This window comes from Stylophora pistillata, chromosome 9 (genome assembly GCF_964205215.1).
Source record: "Stylophora pistillata chromosome 9, jaStyPist1.2, whole genome shotgun sequence".
Taxonomy (NCBI): Eukaryota; Metazoa; Cnidaria; class Anthozoa; order Scleractinia; family Pocilloporidae; genus Stylophora; species Stylophora pistillata.
Window position 1 is genome coordinate 17710201 of NC_142527.1, and position 21016 is coordinate 17731216.

Here is a 21016-nt window from a genome sequence, read left to right on the forward strand (position 1 = left end):
ATTAGACAACAAAAACATGAGATTGGTTATTCTATAACCATGCATGAGATTTGATGGTTGAGAATTATTAATGGCTGCTTGGTGGGTAGCTGTAGAGTGTACTTCCTCTTTCCTCTGACACACAGTAGAGAGTGCTTATCTACTGTTGTGGTCCAGGTTTAGCCCTGCCTATACCTAGGTTTAAATAAAGGCTTCTTTTGTTTTTGGTTAATTCATATATGCTCCCAAGATTTTTTCCAGTTTTCATCCTTCTACCAAAACTACCACTATTCCAGACCTACCTGAAATCAAGGTTTGAAGAGCCAGTTAGTGGATCTCGTGGATATTAATTTTGTTCTTTAACTTTGATTTGTTTTAACATTTCACTAGGAGTTTCCTTTTAACTAACCAGTTTAAGTGCTCTCTTTAACATGTTCTATTTCTTTTATGATTTTAGCTCCCCAGTTTATTGTATGAAGGTCATAACAGATAGTCTCATAGCTACAGGGGATGATGATGGTTGTGTGAAGGTACGATTTTTCCTTGCCAAGGTAATCTGAAGTGACACAAAGTCGAAGTGACACAAAGCAGTCAAATGGATAAGGAGGACTTCTGTACTTTGTTTATTTTACACTTTTGCAGTGTTGTTATTTGCTCAAAAATGTTGAAATTTGCACTGTTACACTAAAATTGAATCCTCTGAAACAGGGGCTGGGCAGTGCAGTGGTTCTTGCATGCTTGCAAGTGATAGGAGAATGAATCATTTGTTGCATTCAGTTGCTACTCGGAGGTTCTAAGCTGACCTAGAGAATAAATATAAACAAACTCATACAGTACATTGAAACCAGAAGAGTAGAGTAGTCACACGTTGTTTGAACTCACAAGTATTCAAACCATCCAAAAAATATTGGTTTTTTGTTGGTGTGGTCTTTGTTTTAAGTAGATGCGCCATGAAGGCCTGGTGCATGCTTCTTCTTTACCTATGGTATTCTGGGATACTCAGCCCGGTGAAAGGAATGAAATGAAATGAAATAAAACGGAATTAGGAACACTTATTAACATAGCAGATGATTTCAACTGTCAGACAACATGTGTTTTTTCTGTTTTTCTTTATCAACATTTGCCAACATGAACTCTCAAACAAAAAGTGGGGAAAAAAGCATAACACAGCAATCTGAAGTGTAAGGTGATTCATTTTCATATATCATTATTTGAATTGTTTTGGTATATATTTGCAGTTCTGGGACACAAGGCAAGCAAGTTGTGTCATGACAGTAGCAGACAATCAAGACTTCATCTCTGATATGGATTGTGATGCAGAGAAACGAACTCTTTTAGCTTCAAGGTAAGATGAGGTCACAAATTAAATTGTCTCATAGTGACCTAAAGTGTGGATTGAAACTGTTACGCAACCAGAATGATAAATTAATGTTACTTTTTTAAAGGAATAGCCATTTTTCCAGCTTATGCCTCATTTTTAAGGTGTGAACTGGTGAATGTCAATGAGAAAACATTCCAAGGGCACTGAGATCAGAAGGATAATCACATGAAAACAAAATGAAGTGACAGATGCTTGGGGATGAATTTTCTGCAACTGATAAGATATCATACATAAAGTGTCATTCAAAGATTCTGAGGTTGGGTATTGTGAAAGCTATGCCTGAGGTGCATTAATTTTGTAATATTCAAAATTGTTGACATGGTTAGAAACAATGCAAAGTTGAGTGTCTTGAACTACCGTTGAGGTTTGTGGAAATATGATGAAACACTGCCTCAAGTGTTTCATACAATTGGCTTGAAACTAAATACATTCTCCTTATTTTCCAATTAACCTGAAAATTCTCCAAAGTTAGTGATTTTTGTTTGTGACATTTGTTCAATAGAGGGAAGTTGAGGTTCTTTTTTTGATGTAAAATTTTGGCCAAAATGATGAATGCTTTCATTGACCAAGCTTTTCCTATCAGACTTGCTGCATAGTTGTTTCCTTCACAGCCATTCTTAAGATGTCAGGGGGAAGTTTTCTGTGACTTCCCAAGAAATCGATTGGGGAGAATTCTGCGATGGTGACCCGCTGGATACTGGTCTTTTCGTGCTTTTTATGGACCTTCAACTTCGCCTTGGTTGCCCTGAAAAGGGGCCTTACGGGGTTTGCCAGTATATCCATCTTGATTTTTTGTTCGGTTTAATAATAACGAATAAAGAGGGGGGCATTGGGGTCCAGTAGAAACCGTGAACCGTAGGAAATATCTTTCAAAACCGCAATTAAATTTCGATATAAACCGAAACCGCATGCAAAACCGTACAGTGGTGACAAGTGGAGCATAGAAGAGAAACCGGAAAAAAGGAAAACCACATCGGATACCGAATCCGAAAACCCGTCAGTATTTTTGGCGAAAACTGAAAACCAAATGCTAATAAACTGAAACTCGCAAACGGCAATTGACAGCAAAATCGCAAAACCGATCTAAAAATAGCCAAGATCGCGAAACCGAAAATCCCAATGCCCCCTTCAATAGATGATCCCTAACTTAATGGCTTGTTTCCGACCTTGTTTTTCCAAGTGGTGATGGCTCTTTATCAGTATTTAACATTCGGCGTCAAAAGATCGAGCAGCAGTCAGACAACATGGAAAGTGAACTTCTGTCTGTTGCTGTAGTCAAGGTAAAAATGAAATCACTCGTAATACTATAGACACATTTGTGACATTGGTACAACACTTTTAACTGGACACTTGGTAGCTGATTCTTGCCGTTAGGATTTTCACAACATTATGAGTTCACCAAAAGTTATCATTCGTTATAATCTGTTAAATATTTTTGATCAGGCCCGATGGGTCTGAATATGCGTGGCCTAGTTAATGCAGGTAGTATACGAATGATATCTCCCAGCTGATATCTCGAAGCTCATTAGTCTCCTTTGTAGCCCTTGTTTAGTCTCGTCACGCAGTTGTACAGGCCTGATTTTTTTCAAGTCTGATTTTCGCTATTGCTTAAATAGCGCTATCTACTGCGAGGATCGTGCATCATACGTATCTAATACCGCAGTTCAAAATATATGAACTTCATATATTTCATTGTATCTGATTATCACTTTCACGGGTTTATTACGAATCAACTTAACGGCCTGCTCCCAGTTGGCTTGTTAGCTCAATTGGTAGAGCGCTGCACTAGTATCGCAGAGGTCAGTGGTTCGAATCCCGTACAGGCCTGATTTTTTTCAGGTCTGACTTTCGCTATTGCTTAAATAGCGCTATCTACTGCGAGGATCGTGCATCATACGTATCTAATACCGCAGTTCAAAATATATGAACTTCATATATTTCATTGTATCTGATTATCACTTTCACGGGTTTATTACGAATCAACTTAACGGCCTGCTCCCAGTTGGCTTGTTAGCTCAATTGGTAGAGCGCTGCACTAGTATCGCAGAGGTCAGTGGTTCGAATCCCGTACAGGCCTGATTTTTTTCAGGTCTGACTTTCGCTATTGCTTAAATAGCGCTATCTACTGCGAGGATCGTGCATCATACGTATCTAATACCGCAGTTCAAAATATATGAACTTCATATATTTCATTGTATCTGATTATCACTTTCACGGGTTTATTACGAATCAACTTAACGGCCTGCTCCCAGTTGGCTTGTTAGCTCAATTGGTAGAGCGCTGCACTAGTATCGCAGAGGTCAGTGGTTCGAATCCCGTACAGGCCTGATTTTTTTCAGGTCTGACTTTCGCTATTGCTTAAATAGCGCTATCTACTGCGAGGATCGTGCATCATACGTATATATATTTATATATAGGAAGTCTGCGTTTCGATTTTCCCATAGAACAGCGCTCGATACATAAAAGTGGAGCGCAATATTTGTTGAGTAGAAAAATACGACGATACATATATCCCATATATTTTGATAAGAATTATGTTCTTTATAGGGTGGGCGAAAAGTGGTTTGTGGCACTGGTGATGGCATTCTGAACCTGTTCACTTGGGGTGAGTGGGGTGACATAAGTGACCGTTTTCCTGGTCATCCATTATCCATTGACTCGTGTGTGGCTGTTAGTGATAATGTCGTCTGCACAGGTTCAATGGACGGAATCATAAGGTGGGTGACAGTCCCTTATTTTTTGCGACGAATATGTGATGTCGTTTGCGTTCATGTGACCCGACCAGAAGAGGCTATAGTCCAAGATTATCATTAGAAAATGTTGCAGATGGTACGTGTGCTTGCGTTGCAAACATGCCTTGTTACAAAGCAGCACTCCCTTCCAGGTGGTTTTCCGAAAAAAAAAAATTAAATTATGGTCTCTTTTAGGACGTGATTTCCAGCATTCTCAGCCAAATTAGAGTACCTTTTTTTAGCTAGACCTTGACATTAGAATCAGGTAAAAAATTACTTATTTCACTTCTGTCTTTGATCACAATTCACAAAATAGACGATGCAAAATGGCCTGATGGCCAGCGGGTTTCCGCACTCAACAAGCAGTCAGATCGAAACGTTTGTATGGTGTACTCATGATTGACTTTCATAACACCGAAGTGAAATGTAATCTCAATGGGCAATCCTAACAGAGATGAAAGACCTAAGGAGTCATTCATAACTCAGAATAAAAGCATTTTTACTCTACTGAGTGATACGACGTTTTGTACCTCAAACGAAGTGCTTATTCAGGGATGGCGCTTATGTATATATATATGTATGTTGGAGCGGTGTTTAATAAATCATCCTATTCATTTAAAAAAGACAACAACAACCATATGTCATTTGTTGTTTCGCTTTGTAGGGAAAAATGGGCATGCGCTTTGCACTGATTTGCTTTATATTTTCACTTTTTCAATATCGCTTCCCTATTTGTGATCTGAGCATAAGAGTGAAATGAAAGAGAGGAGGTGTCTAGCCCCTTCGAACTAAAAAAAAAAAATAAGGAGGAAAGGAAATCACCGAGACTGAGTTAGTCTTCAAATTCGAGCCCTACTCGTGCTTTAGTTTTATTCCCTGAACTAACGCCGGATTTCTAGATTTGATGCTTATTTGAGCGCGGGGTTTAGTATTAATTTTTTTCCTGAGGAACGGTGCTTACTCGGGGGCGGTTCTAAACAAGGGGGCGGTGCTTTATAGGAGGTGATCCTTAGTCCAGGGAGCGCTCAGCCGGGGGGCACTTATTTGAATAGATGGCCTCGAGCGTGCAAAAAGGCGAGTGATCAAATCACCCGTAGTTGTAGTTTCGTGATTGATTAGTTGAGAAGGTGGTGCAAAGTCTTCTTTAGACAAATAACTGAACGTAGTAAAGCAAAACCGAAACAAATATTTCTTTAATTACTTTTGCCGGCTGCTGAATTGAAATTTGTCTTTTGAATTTTTGTTACTCGTTCCACTATAGAAGTGTCCTTTGTTTTTAAGTCATTTCGTCAAAGAGGTTGTAAATAGAAAAGAAAGAGCTGAATCAGAGAATAACTTCAGTCATTTTATAGCGATGTTCGTCAAACACTTTCAACGTGTCCATTTGAATGATAAGACTACATATTAAGTTATATTAGATCGAAGAAGTCTTTGGTTGAGTTTTCACTTTGAAATGTTCTTTCTCTTCATTTTTGTACCGTTTTAATCCCATCCTTCCCCGACCTTGTAAACTTGTCAACCGCCTCCCGGTTAGCTCAATGGATAGAACGCTGGACTGTTGTGCGGGAGGTCGAGGGTTCGAGCCCCGGCCGGACCAACACTCAAGGTCTTAAAATAATTGAGAAGAATTTGCTACCTTTCTTTAACATCAAGAAATGGTGAGATATTCTAGTCTTCTCGGATAGGGACGAATAAATGGAGGTCCCGTCTCCTGCAGGGTTGGGGTAGGAGACGTTAATTTCCCACACACGAGATTACTGTGTGATGGATGTCCTCCCCTGGGGTGGGATGGGTGGGAAGGTGAGATCGATAGATTGAAGCGGCTGCCAGAGGCGCCTGATATGCTGACGTCTGTTCTCAACCTTACACTGCACCCGTAATTCAGCCTCTGGGCTGCAAGTGGTCAGATATAAACTATATTCATATTCAAACTTCCTCTGGCGGAAGCTCCTCTATGCCCAGAGATAGCAATTTATTGTGACAATGCGATGATACATAAAGTTAACGTACTTTGGGATTTTAATGCCAAGTTTTCCTCGTTACAACCATCAGAGCTGTGCATATTTTACCCAATCGTTTCGTTGGTACAGTTGGAGAACACAAAGATTTTCCAGTGGAAAGAATGCGGATATCAAGAGATGGAAACACGCTGGCCAGTTGTTCTCATGATCAGAGCGTCAAGTTTTGGGATGTAAGTCATCTTAAGACACTGCGTGTAGATCCTGGTTGTAAAAAGAGTGACCCTTCGACGAAAAAGGCGACAGATGACTTCTTTGCTGATCTATAGCGTCGTTTGTTAAAGAACATACAATTGCTTACGGTCTTGAGTCATTGTGAGTACCTTGCAAAACTACGTCTCCTTGAAGAAGACCAGGAGATATTGGTCGTGCAGTAAAGAAAAACACAGAAGAGGCTTTGATGGACAAAGAATGAACAAACATGGCCAATAAAGGAATAGATTTAAAAAGATTGAAACTGACTATCTCCAACAATTGTCAGTTTGATTTCTGAAGCGGGTAGCTAAAGTGAAGTGGTTGATAAGGCACAAACGTTGTCTCATGAAACGAAATGAGCGTGCAGACGGTCCTCCAAGCACACTGGGAAGTTTGAGAAACTCGTGGACAACTTCTGTTCAAAAATGAATTTATATTTTATATACGAATCTCACGATACTCTTAAGTCATTTAGTTTGTTTCTCACAGTCAAAGCTATCTCGAAGCTGAATATGTAACACAGCGGTAAATTACAAATAGAAATTTAAAAAAATTAGCTGTCGTCGTCCTCGTTCTTCATAAAACGCAAAATTTGGTCATTTCACGTTGTTGTTTTGCAGAGGACGCGAGGACATTTACAAAGATTTGTAACGCACATCAGCAGCCATTGTTCTGCTCATGTAACTGAACCTTTTGTTTTAGTAGCGTTCCCGTTGCCGTTGCGGTCCTGGAATTCTTAAACTCTCTCAAAATATTGCGGCGACAGCAACGAGAACAGAACGAATCAAACCAATGAGTACCCAAACTGTTGCAGTTTGTCAAGGTTTTCTTTTCTTTTTTTTGTCATGGTATTATGTAAGTTTGCCTATGTGCAGGAGTGAGGTGTAGAACTTACCAAATTTGGGTTACTTGTCCTGCAAGCTTTGCAATTATAAATAAATGCACGTGATACCAAGACTGAATAGGGCAACAGAGATGAAAAAGGCACAATGAAATCAGAAAGACACTCGGTTTTGAGCCCCTGAATGTAAAGATTTCAGGTACGATTAGTCAAGAAATGAAAAACAAAAAGTAAATGAGATAGTATTAAGGAAAGAATTGCAGGTGGCAACCTTTACTTGCAGCGTAAATACAATGTACAAATCTAGGAAAATTTTCAAACTTGCAGAGTGTTCTTTCTAAATGTCTTCGACTTTAAAATATCCAATCCTACGTATCGAGTCACGGGCGTTCCATAGGTGGTTTCAATTTTTGCTACGTCCTATGTTATATTTTATTTACGACTGATAACATCTGGTAACACGGCTATGCATAGGGTGCGCTGAAGGAGAAACTATTTTGGATTTTTTAGTCGGGTTTATATCAAGAATTATTCAGAGAAAAGACATCGATTTCCCGGTTCTACTGTACAATTCTGGCGAATCAAATAACTAGACCTTACGCTGAAGTTTTTTTTTTTTTTCTGAAAGCTAATCAATTTCAATAGAGGTATCATTTTTTAAAAACGATCTGAGTGTCGGCTACCATTAAAGGAGAGATTTGCTGCAATTGATTTGGGAATCTCATGTACCAAAAAGGCGATTTTAGTACTGGAAAGCGTAGCATCTAACCGAATAATGGTTAGTCATGACAATCGACAACTTTATCTTTACAATGGACCTTTTCCCAACCATCACCTTCGTGATGAATATTTTTTTTCTCCACTTTTTCAATTTCTGTCTAGAACGGTGAAACAAATTCCCGTAACACCCTCCACTCCATCAAGTAAGCTGGGTTTGATGCTTCGCACTTCTGTTACTAAGTTTCTTCTAGCTAGCCTAGTTCGTACCTTCTTACCATACCATAAATAACAACACTAGAGGTCGTTTTGAAACTGTTGAAGTTTGTTTAATTCTGTTGCATAAATCACAGCTTGTTTGGTCCTATCAGTTTCCCTCGAACCAGCAAGGATAGGGATTATAGCCCGGCAATTCACAGTTTTGTCGACATTCAGTAGCTGGATCGAAGCATAGTTCGTCAACAGTGTATCCATCCTGAAGGATTTTGTCCTGAACCACTCCATTAAAAGTACATATGTGGAGGCACGTTTCGCACTCCGTTAAACATTGTTGGGTGCTGATTAAAGGCAAAAGTGAACAAAGTAACAGCGCCAGAACTGTTAAACTTAGAGTCTGTGGCATCTGATGATAGACAAAACAAAAACAATTAATAAATCGTTAAACAAAGGGAAACTAAATAGGAAAACGTAAATATCCTAACATTTCTGTGAAATGAAATCAAAATCAAATGTTAGAAAAGATTCTGGTCACCACTAGGTTAAAAAAAAAAAAAAGAAAACGATTTGTGCGAGCTGTAGGCGCCAGGATTACGTAATTTATTGTCTTTGTTAGTGCTCTTCACGTTTTTTTGCTTAGTTCAGTTTTCGCGTTCTTGCAGCTTTTGTTAATCGGTCTTATATTGTGTGCTTCTTTAGTTTCACACTGTATTTTGCATTTTGTATGCTCTTTGGCCTAGTTAATTATTTTTGGTTAGTTCTGCGTTTGTTGTAGTCTCATGTGGGTACCGTGAGCGTGTTTCAATAATTCATCTTTGAATACTTTTCTTTGCTTCGTTTTGTTTCACTTTGTCTTGTATCAATTAAATTACTTGCGTCATAACAAATTTGATTACACACAGAAAGAAAAAAAGAACGAAAAAAGTGCTTTCCAAACAAAGGCAATCCACAAACCCTATTCTAAGTTTTCGTATTTGTTTTCAAAGCCGTTTTTTTCCACTTCAATGGTCTGTTCTTACTGTCATATAGGCGGATTCATGCTGACGTCATTGTTCACATTTTTGCTCATTTACATACGGCTTTGCGTAAAGAAAGAAGCATGTTAGATACAAATTGACTTCAGGCAGCTAAAGAGCTAGAAAACCTTAGTACATGGTGAAATTTTTAGCTCTTTGGTTGTAAGTAATATTCAAGGAGAAATAGTCCATAAAAAACTGCAAAATTTCTGGGTGGCAAAAGCGCTAATGAGCTCATACATTCTATGTAAAATTTTGAGTTTTTAAACCCGTGTTGCACAAAAAGTATTCAATGCATCGGGCTCGTATTCATTGGCCGAGTTAGGGCCAGATTACATGAGCCGAGCTGGCCCGGTTAGCCGGGCTGATTTCTTTTGTTTTCACGCTTTGGCGAACACCAAATTTTTTTCCGGATCCTATGAGCAATTTAAAAAAATCAAGCCCTTTACTCCCATATCTATCTTGTGCAAACAAGGAAATTTGAAAAGTCGGCGATTCGTTTTAAGGTTTTCAGCGTGACCGTGCGTGGGAATCAGTACGGGAAGTGTTAACGGAAAGTGCGAAACACGTTACAAAACGTTGAGAATGTAAATTTGCGGTCAGCTGAGAAGTGACCGAGCGACATGACCGCAGTAGGCACAATTAAATAAACGCCTCTCTTCCGATACCGCAACAGGAAAAAAAAAAAAAAACAATTATTTTACTTGTTCTTTGTCTGTGAGCCACTGGTCTTGAAAGTAATGCTTGTCGGCACGTCTTGAAGTAAATTGATTATATTATTATAAGTACCTCAAAGAGACGCGCAAATTCGTTAAAGTTACACTTGATTTCTGTATGAAAAACCACCAAGTTTTTGACCCCTATTTTCTTAGAGCTGTGCGTGAACTTTGACATAAAATCCTAAAAGACGGAAGAGCTGAATGGTAGCACACAACCCCGCTCATAGAGAACAATCTTTATCAGCGTTTTATAAAATGAAGCAATGGTGCACTCTGTGTTTTGCGATGAACTTACAGTAAAATGACATTTATAAGAGCTGTCGTTTACCACAACATGTTGTATTGCTAAGTTGTTACGTTGGGGCGCTAGTCACTCAAATGTGACATGAGTTAAAAAATAAAAATTAGAAAAGGACACGCATTCAGGAAACATTGACAAAATGTGAAATACCGACCTTTCCTATCTGCGTTTTTGTGTAAAATCCTGATAATTTCTCTTGTTAACGACGTTTTCTGTTGAAAATGCCAAAAAAAAACATTAAAAACCACGAAAACCTTTGTCAAGAATACGTTACATTTTTTCATCCCTTACCCACTTACGGTATGATAGCCGACAAAAAGAACGCGGAACTCGGCGCAGCGTCTCAGAACTATGAATAACGTAAATTGTGGGAGCTCTCGTAACACGCACAGTTAGTTATGAATGAACGGTAAATGCCGCGCACATCAATAAGTGCTCGACTTTAGCACCGGTTATGAAACCTCCAGGAAAATGCGATCGACGAATAATTTTGACCCTAAATGGACAGCAATTTATTCTGTTTGACAGCTCATGCTGTTAGTCGTTGGGGCAATATTACCCAAATTACAGACAGCAAACAATGCGAGTAGGATCAGATAACTACAATTATTCACACCCCAGTCGCTTTCTTCTCTTGAACATTCTGACTACTTTGGCTCAAAGCGTCAATACAATTTTTAAAGCACCGGCTTGTGAGGGGCTTTTTTTTTTTTTTTTTTTGTAAAAGGTTTTTAAAATTGTCAACAGCGGAACTAAAATTGTACCTACGAACACATCCGTTTATACACAGCTAGATTGTTGGCCGAAAAGGGCTTTTATGATTATCATTATCTGATCCACGCACCGAAAAAAGGCACCTGTTAGCTGATCAGGCGCAATTTGGAGATCAAGAAGAATCAGTTAGTGGCGATAGGGAGACATCTCCGAACAATGTCAGTTGCTTTCATCTAATTTCCCCACCTTTTGCACGAAACAAGGGTGAAGACAATTCGCCCTTGTCGGTAAATGTCTACTCGCTAGTAATCGCCTCCAAAGACTTATGTTATGCGAGAAATAAAAACAAGACGCATAGCCCACGAAATGGCTGATCCCAAGGCTTTGCTTTATTTTAAGGACACATTACTTCAGAGATTTACCTCTAGGAGCTACTAATTTGACTGTTAAAAGATTCAGAATTGTGTTTAAATCGCTGAAGCAGTGAGACGTGAACCGTTTGTGTCAGCGGGAAACCTATTTTGTATTTCTGCTTTTCATCCCAAGTTCAAAAAGCCGGTGGCAATCTGAATACGAAAAACAAAAACAATCGATTGTACCGTGAGAACACTTACTTGGCGTGGAAAGGAAAACCATAACAATGAAATGAAAATAAACATCGTAAGAGCAATAACACGCTTAAAATTTGTAAGAGGCCAGTTTATCAATAGGTTTACGTATATCGGACTAAATTGACCACAGCTCTTAAAACAAGACAGCAATTATTGATCTTACTTGCGAATTCGCTGTAATACTGAACAGTTAACGAAGTTACTCTTATTCTTAAGCCCGACGCTGATGTCATCGGCCTCAGTGCGTTTCGATTTTTCTCGAATGATTGCGTTGTTTTATTTATCCGTGGATTTTTTTTTCCATGCATAAGAAGCGATAAATTTCTTTTTGGGGTACAGTCTCATTCGAAGATAACAGACAAAAACAGCAGCTGGCTAACCAAAAGAGCTAAGCTGATTACATTATTTACAAAAATGAAATTAAACGCTGGCAAAGAATTGAGCTTCCGTGTCCAGTGGTCTGTTTGAGTTTTTCTTATCTTGCCATGAAGTCATCACAGAAATGCGTAATTCTTTGACGAGCCACGTTACCGATCAACGCAGGCCCCATTGAAGCGAGGAAGAACAATGTTCTTCACGATTTTCTTCCGCAAACCGATTTCTGTCAATGTATTTCTGTCAAGTGCCTTATATTAGTGATGTCAGGAATGTCAGGATAACACAAAGCCACAGTTAATATTCTGAGACTTCCATCTGTTGGAAAAGTTGGGACTGTCGGCGTAATTATCAGTAGTCTAGGGCTGAGTTTTACGATTAACGCAGTTGGGATAAAAGAGAAAGAAAACTGAGTACTGAAATTTTGATTCAAAATCGGTCTTTCATGAACAGTTTGAATTTCCCATCCATAGTGAAGACAATTTTTTACTTTCCCTTTGAACTTTAATCTCAAGTTCTTCCCCTTTTTTCTGCATACTGCACCTCGTTTAATTAAATTTTCGGCATTGAAAATACGCAGGCAGGTCGGAGAATAAAGTAAATACATTTCGTATAGAAATAGAGAATACTGAAAATAGCACACCTTATACAGACATTGATATTTTAAAAGCCTTGAAGTTCAAATGGCAACGACGATCGGATGAAATGATACGTTCAGAACTCAATTGATAAACTAGAGATTTATCAGATTTCGCCAGGGCGGAAGAATCGAAGTTTGTCTTGATTTTGTAGGATCACAAAAAGTCGAAGTAGAACCAGGGAGATTAAAATAAGTGATTTAGAAGAGAAAACTGTAAATATCAATGGAGCTGGAAGGTACGTTCGGAACAAATAACTAGGATAAGCTTAATCCACAACAAATCTAAAGATGAATTTTTAAAATCCAAAAGAAAATTAGCAGAAGCTTTAAACCCAGCGGAAATGAATTAGAAATGTAAACATGACTTTTCCTTTTACAACTGAAAATCTCGATCAATATATTTGACAATTATGCAGAACAAAAAGACTTAACTTCGAAAGAAATCCCTTTCATACGTACTACTTGAAAATCATATGTAAGTCCTCGGCAAACTAAATGGAATTATATCGGATTTTCTTTTCTTGTTCGTTTCTTTAATGTTTGAAACACAATTCTTGGACCTGTCAGAAAAGTTCAAAACAATTGTAACCAAGCAACCGCTAATTTTTCAGTTCTTTATGAAACCTAAAGAGATTTAAAGTTTTGGAAAATTGTATACAGTACTTACGATTTTAACTCAAGGTCCAGTAAATTCGTGGCGAAGACGCTAGCGGGACTGATGAATTAATCGAATGACGAACAACGTTACTTTAAGATCAACACTTACTGTCACTTTGAAAAGCGGCTCACGGAAACGTAGCTGTTAGGTTCTTATCTTTTCCTCTGATTGGAGTCTCCCACTATTTTTAACGCTTGTGCTCAAGGCTATTCAATGAAACCAGCTGCTTTACGGGGAGTACATAGATAATGTATTTTACAGAAAGGAAAAGAAAAAACGCTATTTGTTTTGTTGCATCTCAATACGTCAGAGAGAACTTAGCTTAAGTTACAATATGTAATTGAAAATCGTTTCTTTTCTTGTCTTTCTTTTCATGATAAGACAATGTATTATTGCGTTTTTTCAAAAGTACTCTGTTTGAAAACCTACTAGTTCCTGTCAACTTTCAATTTTTCTTCTTAAAATATACAAACAATCAACTAGCTTTTTTTCGAGTTCATGAAAGTTTTAAACCTTCTTGTTTCATTTTGGTCTTCTAGCTAGAGAACGTTTGTTGGTCATGCGGGCTAAATGCAAATACAATGAACAATTATTCACTAAAGCGTAAGCCAATAATTGTGAATATTAACTGACCCGTGAAGCGGCGCCGGTCAGGTAATCTCTACTTTTACCGACACTGTGGTGAATAATTGTTCGAGTAATGATATTCCATGTACACAAGCGAAATAACTCAGTGGCGGACCCAGAAAATATTTTCTATTCTTATCACTATGTGATCGAAATTTAATCTGATCAAAAAATTTCAGCGGTCGATGTTCATTCGTGGGTAAATAATGTCTCCACATAAAAAGTCGAGCCTCGCTTTCTTCGGATAAATAAAACTTATAAAGGCATTTTTTTCGTTATCTACCAGCACATCAATTCATTAATTGTCCTATCTCGTCTTGAAACAATTCTGCGATGCATTGGATGCTTATCTTCGACTCCTATAACCTGTGTATTCAACAGTAACTTTTTGGGTTCTTTCTTTTGATGAAAAATCGGAAAGATGCTGTCAAGCCAAGGTTCGTTGCCCTATTTTAGAATTCGTGTAACAGTCTTTCGTGTTTTGTAACCGTAGCTAAACAAGAAGCCATTTGATCTCTCGTCGGCTGCTCGTGGTTGAATAGAACTTCGCTAATCCTTACGGAGTTAGCCAATCAGGGCGTGTTGAAAGTAGTAGTTACCATAATAACAGCTGACGTGTAAAGCCTGACGGGTAAAGCCTGATGGGTTGACGTGAGTCGGTCCGCAAAAAGCCGTTCGGCCCCGATCTGTCAAGTTTTCCGAGAGTGAATTTTAATGGTGGATTTCAACTTAAAATAAAACAGAAATGAGGAAGTAAAGATAAAGGATGTAGAATTCACTTTTGTAGTTGTCCAGCGCGCGCCCTTCTTATGTAGATAATCGTGTCCTATTTAAGTTTAAACATGATTTGATCATTATTAAGGCGTAAAAGTCATGTTATTGACTGAGTGAGGTCTGGCCGGATGGGAAAATATTTGGTGTACATACCTCGCTGCGCTGGGTCAGCACGTCATGACCTCAAGGCAAATATTTTCCCTTCCGGCCCTCTCACTCAACCAAGAAGTACATATTATTCATTTATTTCCAGTTATTTATTTATCCTAAAGTTAAAAGAAAAACAGCACGATTTGATTTGCCTTAATACTAGAATTCCCTCTATTCCCTGTTACTATGCGTTCGGTGTCCTTTTGGTGAGGAGAGGCATCCTGTAATAAAAATGGATGCAATTAGTTGGTATACAGCTCAATTGGATGGTAGCTTAGTTTCATTAGATCGTGAACTTAGTTCCATTAGATACTACTTACTTCAATATCCATTTGTCCGGCCGTAATTCAGTTATCGAGCATCGAGTGATCGGCCTCCTTTTACCTTCCAATGGTTTAGGAATTCTTAAAAATCCTTGATGTGCAAAAGGTGAAATGACAGACGCAAAATGTTCTGAGCCCTTATCAGTTTTCCGTTTAAAAGTTAAAAGTGATTACAAAACCACAAATCCTTCCAAACAAACCAAAGGAAAATTTCTCGGAAAAAATTGATGTACTATATTTAAAATTGTTTTCTGTTAATATAATTATAATAAGTTATTATTATTAATATCATTATTATTGTCGTTATCCCTATCATCATTATGCCTATTACTTGTTATAAATGGTATGGAATTGAATAAACTTGCCATATTTTTTCTTTGTTTTTATCGTTTACTCCATTTCAACAGCTACAAACTTTAAAGCCCTGTATTATTAGTCGCAAAGCCAGAAAAGTTCTGTTCGAAAATCCAGAAAATAAAAATAGTATTAAAAAAAAGACGCAAAAACAAGTTTGGTGTGAGTACCATATATGAAACTACTAACTAACCTAGCTTGCTCGACCCAGGCTAGGGAATATTGACCCTTCGTCGTTTTTGTACGGACTTTCACTTAAGGGGGGACAAAATTTAAGGAGTAGACATATATATTACATCTGTTTGTACAGAGGTATTCGAAATTGTTACAAAGAGTTGCAAAAATGTTGGTACAACTTGAGCAAAAAGTGCGTTTACCGGTTTCATCAGATGGGCAAGAAGAAATAAAAGGTAAAATAAAAAAAAGCTACCCCCTTCCCCGATTCAGTGTTGATCACCAAAGTTTTGTATGATACCAGGAGCTCCTGATGATACTGATTAGCTATCAACATTGCAAAGCGGAGAGCGGAAAGGATACATTATGTCGGCTCACATGGTGAACAATGTTCTCTTGTCATGGTAACATCGATCTCTCAAATACTTTTGCAAGTGGGTTTAGGTCTATGTAGGTCAACCATATAACTCGGAAGTTGCTTGCGTGCTTTGAGACTCGATGCTGCAACGTATAAGGAGGGGTTACTGTCCATTGAGGTAATTCAGTGTTTGATAATAAAATGACATCTAAAAGACTGCAGGAGGTCTTTGAAACTGTTGCTTGCTTATGTATTAGCTGTGTTGCATTTATGAAAGCACCCAACGATTTTAGGGCCTCGCCTTATGGATTCATGTTTTGGAGGTCACAGGTAATGTTTAGATCACAGGTTAGGATATTGTCCATCTCACAGAAATATACAATTGAAGAAATGTTCAAATCATTTCCGTTCATCAGCAGGTTACGAGTGTCGAAAAATAAAGTTGAAGCTTGGTTAGGCGTTTTCGCTGCAAATATCATAACACTTTTAAGTTGAAAAAAACACGCTCCCGCACCTTTACTGAAGAAAAAACTCACGTCTGAGCGGAGATTTAGCAGCTGCCGTTAGCACTCTTTCTGAGGAGCTTCTCATTAGTATTGCTGTTCGTTGATGCTGAATAGCTTTTCAGGATACAATATACTTGTATTTGAAGACTTTTTAGTTTCCGCTATAAATATTTTAGGTATCAGAGCATAGTGTTGGGCGACAACTTGAAGAAAAGCAGAGATTTCCGTTTTGTTCCATCACTTCGTTTTTGGTAAGCCCTTCCCCATCCTCTTCTCTCCTAATTAAACAACCACAACCTCCTCTCGTAAAACAGAGTAAGCTGGATAACTTTCAGATCGAAAACGTTCACAAGCCTTCGAGGCTAAGTTACCATCGCTGCAGCCTAACTTATCGATGCAGTCTGTTTATTTGCCTGTCATTCGGACAAACGGTCAGCCAGCCATCCCGGCATTCAGTTAGTCAATCAGTCTGTCATTAAGTCAGTCTGTGTTTCTCTCAGTCAGTCAATCACTCGTTCAATCAATCAGTCTAGCTGGGTGTCTGTCAGTCAGTAGGTCAGTCAGTCTGTAACTCAGGCAATCCATAATCTTTCAGTCAGTTAGTTGTTTACCTCACTGTTTGTCTGTCTGTTTGTGAGTCAGTAAGTCTATCTGTCTGTCTCAGTTTCTGTCTGTTTTTCAGGCTCTCAGTCTGACCGTCATTCGCTTCGACGAAGGGCTAACGCTCGAAACGTCAGCTTTTGTAATCGTTACGGTGGCCAATTTACCATTTCAACTTTGTTAATATATCCAAATTATGACCGTTATTCAATCAGTGTGCAGTCTTTCTTTCTTACGGTCTGTATATCCAGCTTTATGTCTGTTCGTCTATCTGTCTGTGTGTCTGACTGTCCAACTGCCTCTACATTTTTGATGCGTCATTGATTCGCCTGAGCTCGAGCCTACAAAGCTAAGATCTTCACAAAATTTGAAAACTTAGACCAAATGAATGCATTTTGCAAATACATTTGTGGATTGACCAAAGAAAAATTTTTAAATGTCTGATAGCTGGCCTAACTGATATTTGTATTAGTTGCTGCGTGTCCAGTGTATTTCAAACATATATAAATTGCACCAGATGGGGTACGATACACTCGGTCAGATAACACAACTTTTATTTGGTTTTGGCGAGCTTTTGTCACGCTTGATGTTTTTGTAAATTAGAGGGAAATTTTACAAATCATAAAGGTAAACCTCCCTTTGCCCATTTTTTTCCTTGAAAGTGCTCGTAAATTAAATTTACAGAGAAACGGATACCAGAAAGGGAAAATGAAAACTTTCTTTAGAGCTAAATGCGGATTTAAAACTAATTATATCATCTCGGGCTTTTCAATCTAACGGAAGAAAGTGTCTAAATCATCATCTTCGAGAGAAAACCTCGACAACAATTCTCTCTTCCTTTTGCATGCGTTTGCGCAACTCTCGTAGGCATTATAGCAATTATGATTACAGGAGTCAAAGTCATGGCACACCGCTGTATTGAGAGTACACGTGGTATGAGTAGTTGAGCATCCAACCAAGCAGGGGCCATAATCATTAGCATCAATCACAGGCATCAGCATCACAACAGTGAGGACAACAATTGCTCCCTTCATCTGTAATGAGAGAAAAGGATGATTGATTCCAAAATAGCAATAGTAGCTCTTAGTGCAGAGGTGACTTTTAGAAGAAAAGTTGCCTTTATTTCGATTTTACATATCGTAATATCCTAGCCAGTTCTTTTCCAGCGTGCGAAACACAAGTCTGGAAAAGGCATCTGCTTTAGCAGGCAACTATAATGCTACTATATAACCTAAACTTGATTTTCTTTTCCGTACAGTACTTAAATTGGACAATTTAGTCATCTATACTCCTGGAAAGATATATCAAGGAGATCTCATTCACCTAAGCATTGACTTTACCTACAGCTATTATTCCCAATTACTATATTTTCATTCCACTATCACGCCATTATACAACATTAAGGTAACAAAACATGGGAGATATGTGAAGGTATTGCGCTGTATGACAGGTAAAAATACCGTCGGAAATCAGAGCGACGAAATGGCGATCCTAAGCGATCTAGACTTTAATTTGATGTAAGCCGATTCTTTTATGTCCTTGAGCTCGCCTTTGTCTCGTTATAATCATCATCATCGTCATCGTTTTAATTATCATCGTCATCGTCTCTTCGCTCTCAGTAACCATACGCAAAACGGTTCTCAGTGAGCCTCTATTTGACGAAATCAAACCAGTGTTCCTGACTACTCTGACCCTCCACGAGATGCAAAGTATGTAGAATAGCAGTTTTGTTATGACACTCGAACAAGATCTCCTCGTCAAAGCCAACCTCGTAAACGTATGAAAAGCTACCGTGAACTTATTCAAAGCATGTTTAATTCAAATAAATCAACAAAACTTTTCATTTCAGGGAAAATGGCCTGCCTTTCTTCGTGACGCCCTAACGGTAACCTCAATATATAGGATTCATAATCCCACCAATCACAAGAAGTCTTAAGTCATCGAAATGATTAACAAGGTAACTTGTTGAAGATTCAAATAGAGAGCTTACGTTAAAGCGGAACTTTTTACCGTTAAATTCACGAGCCTTTTTTGTCTTAAGCAGAACTTTAGCTTTAATTTCTCAGTAGATACATCTGTCAAGAAAAAAAGTCGTATACTGCTGGAGGTTTATGAAGAACTTTTAGAATCAATAAGACATAGTAGAATGAGCAAGTGTGAGCGCTGATTATTATATTACAGAATATAGCACTAACAGCTGTTATAGTTCCCCACTAGATTTTCTCCGGTTCTTATTTGTTTAAATCGATCACGTGACGCGATAGTGTTCATCCGTGGAGAGACACTATCAGCCCATAGTGCCCGCCCGCGGAAAATACCCGGATGGATAGTGCCCGTCCGCGGAAAATACCTGGATTGATAGTACTCATCCGTGAAAAGTTTTGAATAGTTTGACGGCCGCGAAGTTAGGCAGATCGGAAAAACAGTGACTTTTCAATTCTGACAGGTATAACGTATTATTTAGCCAATGTACGGTTGTGAATTAATGACATTTGTGACAAGCTGTAGGCGCGGAAGAAAATTTAGTGGTGAACAATAAAAACAATAGAGTGTTTATGTCTCGGAACTATCGGTCTGATAGTTGCCCCTTGGAAATTTTATGTTCTTAAAACTAGCATATTTGCCTTCGAAGCTTCGCTTCTCGGGCAAATATTTGTTTTAAGAACATAGAATTTCCGCGGGGCAACTATCAGCCGATAGTTCCTTGGCAGAAACACTGTATTGTTTAATTAGAGGATGTGTCAGCTATGAATTAAAACAATAACTTAATGCCACTCAGACCAAAATTTTATCTTCAGTTAAAATATTGTTTCTAGTAGGTATAAAAAAATGAGACCTGGATAAGAAATTTACCGACAAAAGCACCCCATGAACGTGAAAAGAGCATAGTATTCTTATATGATGTTTTTCAATCAATATTTTTATCGCCTTTAAATCATTGGGTTTTCCTAATCCTTTTCGTCATTTCACAAGGTGGCTCTCTGACTAATTTACAAATGTTTGGGTTTTGCATGTTTGCTTTTGTTTCCGCAAAATTCTTTATTTTAGATGACGATTAAAGAAATAAAAGTTTGAACCGAAAAAATCATTCAAAATCCTTTCTATCGCCATGAGAATATTACCATGAAATTGTGGAAAGCATCTTGAGGATTTCAGCCAATACTCACAATAATCAAAGTGGCATTTACGGGGATAACATTAAAAAAAAACGAGGATTGCAATAGACCTCCAGGGATGTTACAGTGATATGTACTTACTTTGTTTTTTTTTCTTTTGTCTTCTAAAGCAAGCAGCGAAAAGAGTGCTCTCTAAAAAGAATCGAAGAAAAGTATGGTTAGTGGCGTAAATAAGCCCGAGAAATCAGTATTATTAATCAATAAAAGTTGTTCCGTGACCAGGAGAATGCAGGTAAAAAAAAATAACAATAACAAAAATTAAGACGCAAGAGCGTAGTAAATAAAGAGTACTAGAATAGTTCAACAGGAATACTTGACTGTGTTGTCTCTTTCATTTAACGAAAAACGTACATGGGTTAGATGGAGATCCTTGAGTTAAATTTACTCCGTTTGTTAGCTTCAGGAAATATTTACGAACAGATGTGGTAGTCGGCCTTTATAACTCCACCAACTCCTACTGAAACTAATTTACATGCATTGTTATCATTATGAATGTGTCTCCCCAATTTGGCTTTCGTTCATGATATTTGAAAGATTTTCTCATTGATAAACTGAACGAGTGACAAGGAGAATATTACTGGTAATGATCATGGCTTTTCACGGGCGTTGGTGGTTTTCTATGTTATCTAATGAAAGTTGCCGTAAATGCGTGCACAAAATGATAGCTTTTTCTAGATTAAGATGACACATTTGTGCACTCAATTTGAATTTCACAGCTTTGGAACAATTAAAAAAGGTATACTGAAATTGGCTTTTGCAGTCTTTATTTTTTCACATCTAATTTTCAAAGCTGGCGTTCTGCTAATGGAATGATCATCAATTACGCATTCAGAGAAGTAAAGTAAAATCATGCATCTCCTG

The 21016-nt window shown here is 38.1% G+C and overlaps 1 protein-coding gene and 2 long non-coding RNA genes across 7 annotated transcripts in view; 1 reads left to right on the forward strand and 2 right to left on the reverse strand.

The window, feature by feature from the left end:
* LOC111322292 (WD repeat-containing protein 55) overlaps nt 1–8910 on the forward strand; it is a 16530-nt gene extending 7620 nt beyond the window's left edge. For 3 of the 4 annotated variants that reach the window (XM_022925364.2, XM_088734299.1, XM_022925362.2), the window contains 5 exons: nt 437–509; nt 1218–1324; nt 2541–2640; nt 3908–4077; nt 6145–8910. In XM_022925364.2, coding sequence (XP_022781099.2) covers nt 437–509; nt 1218–1324; nt 2541–2640; nt 3908–4077; nt 6145–6379 — 685 coding nt within the window. In that variant the 3' untranslated portion in view covers nt 6380–8910. Of the gene's footprint in view, nt 1–436; nt 510–1217; nt 1325–2540; nt 2641–3907; nt 4078–4408; nt 4732–6144 lie in introns of those variants that run through there. The other variant, XM_088734300.1, reaches the window with a different exon arrangement.
* Nucleotides 8168–10654, reverse strand: LOC111322295 (uncharacterized). Of its 2 annotated transcripts, none has more exons than XR_002694048.2 (3): nt 10407–10654; nt 10270–10327; nt 8168–8485 (listed from the first exon to the last, which is right to left on the reverse strand). It is a non-coding gene; the product is annotated as an uncharacterized LOC111322295 (long non-coding RNA). The 2 variants fall into 2 exon arrangements; XR_002694049.2 differs by having other exon boundaries at nt 10415–10645.
* Nucleotides 10655–14870: 4216 nt separating this feature from the next.
* On the reverse strand, nt 14871–20661 carry LOC111322283 (uncharacterized). The gene is made up of 5 exons (XR_002694047.2): nt 20507–20661; nt 20237–20287; nt 15879–18013; nt 14985–15048; nt 14871–14885 (listed from the first exon to the last, which is right to left on the reverse strand). It is a non-coding gene; the product is annotated as an uncharacterized LOC111322283 (long non-coding RNA).
* Between the last annotated feature and the right edge of the window lie 355 nt (nt 20662–21016).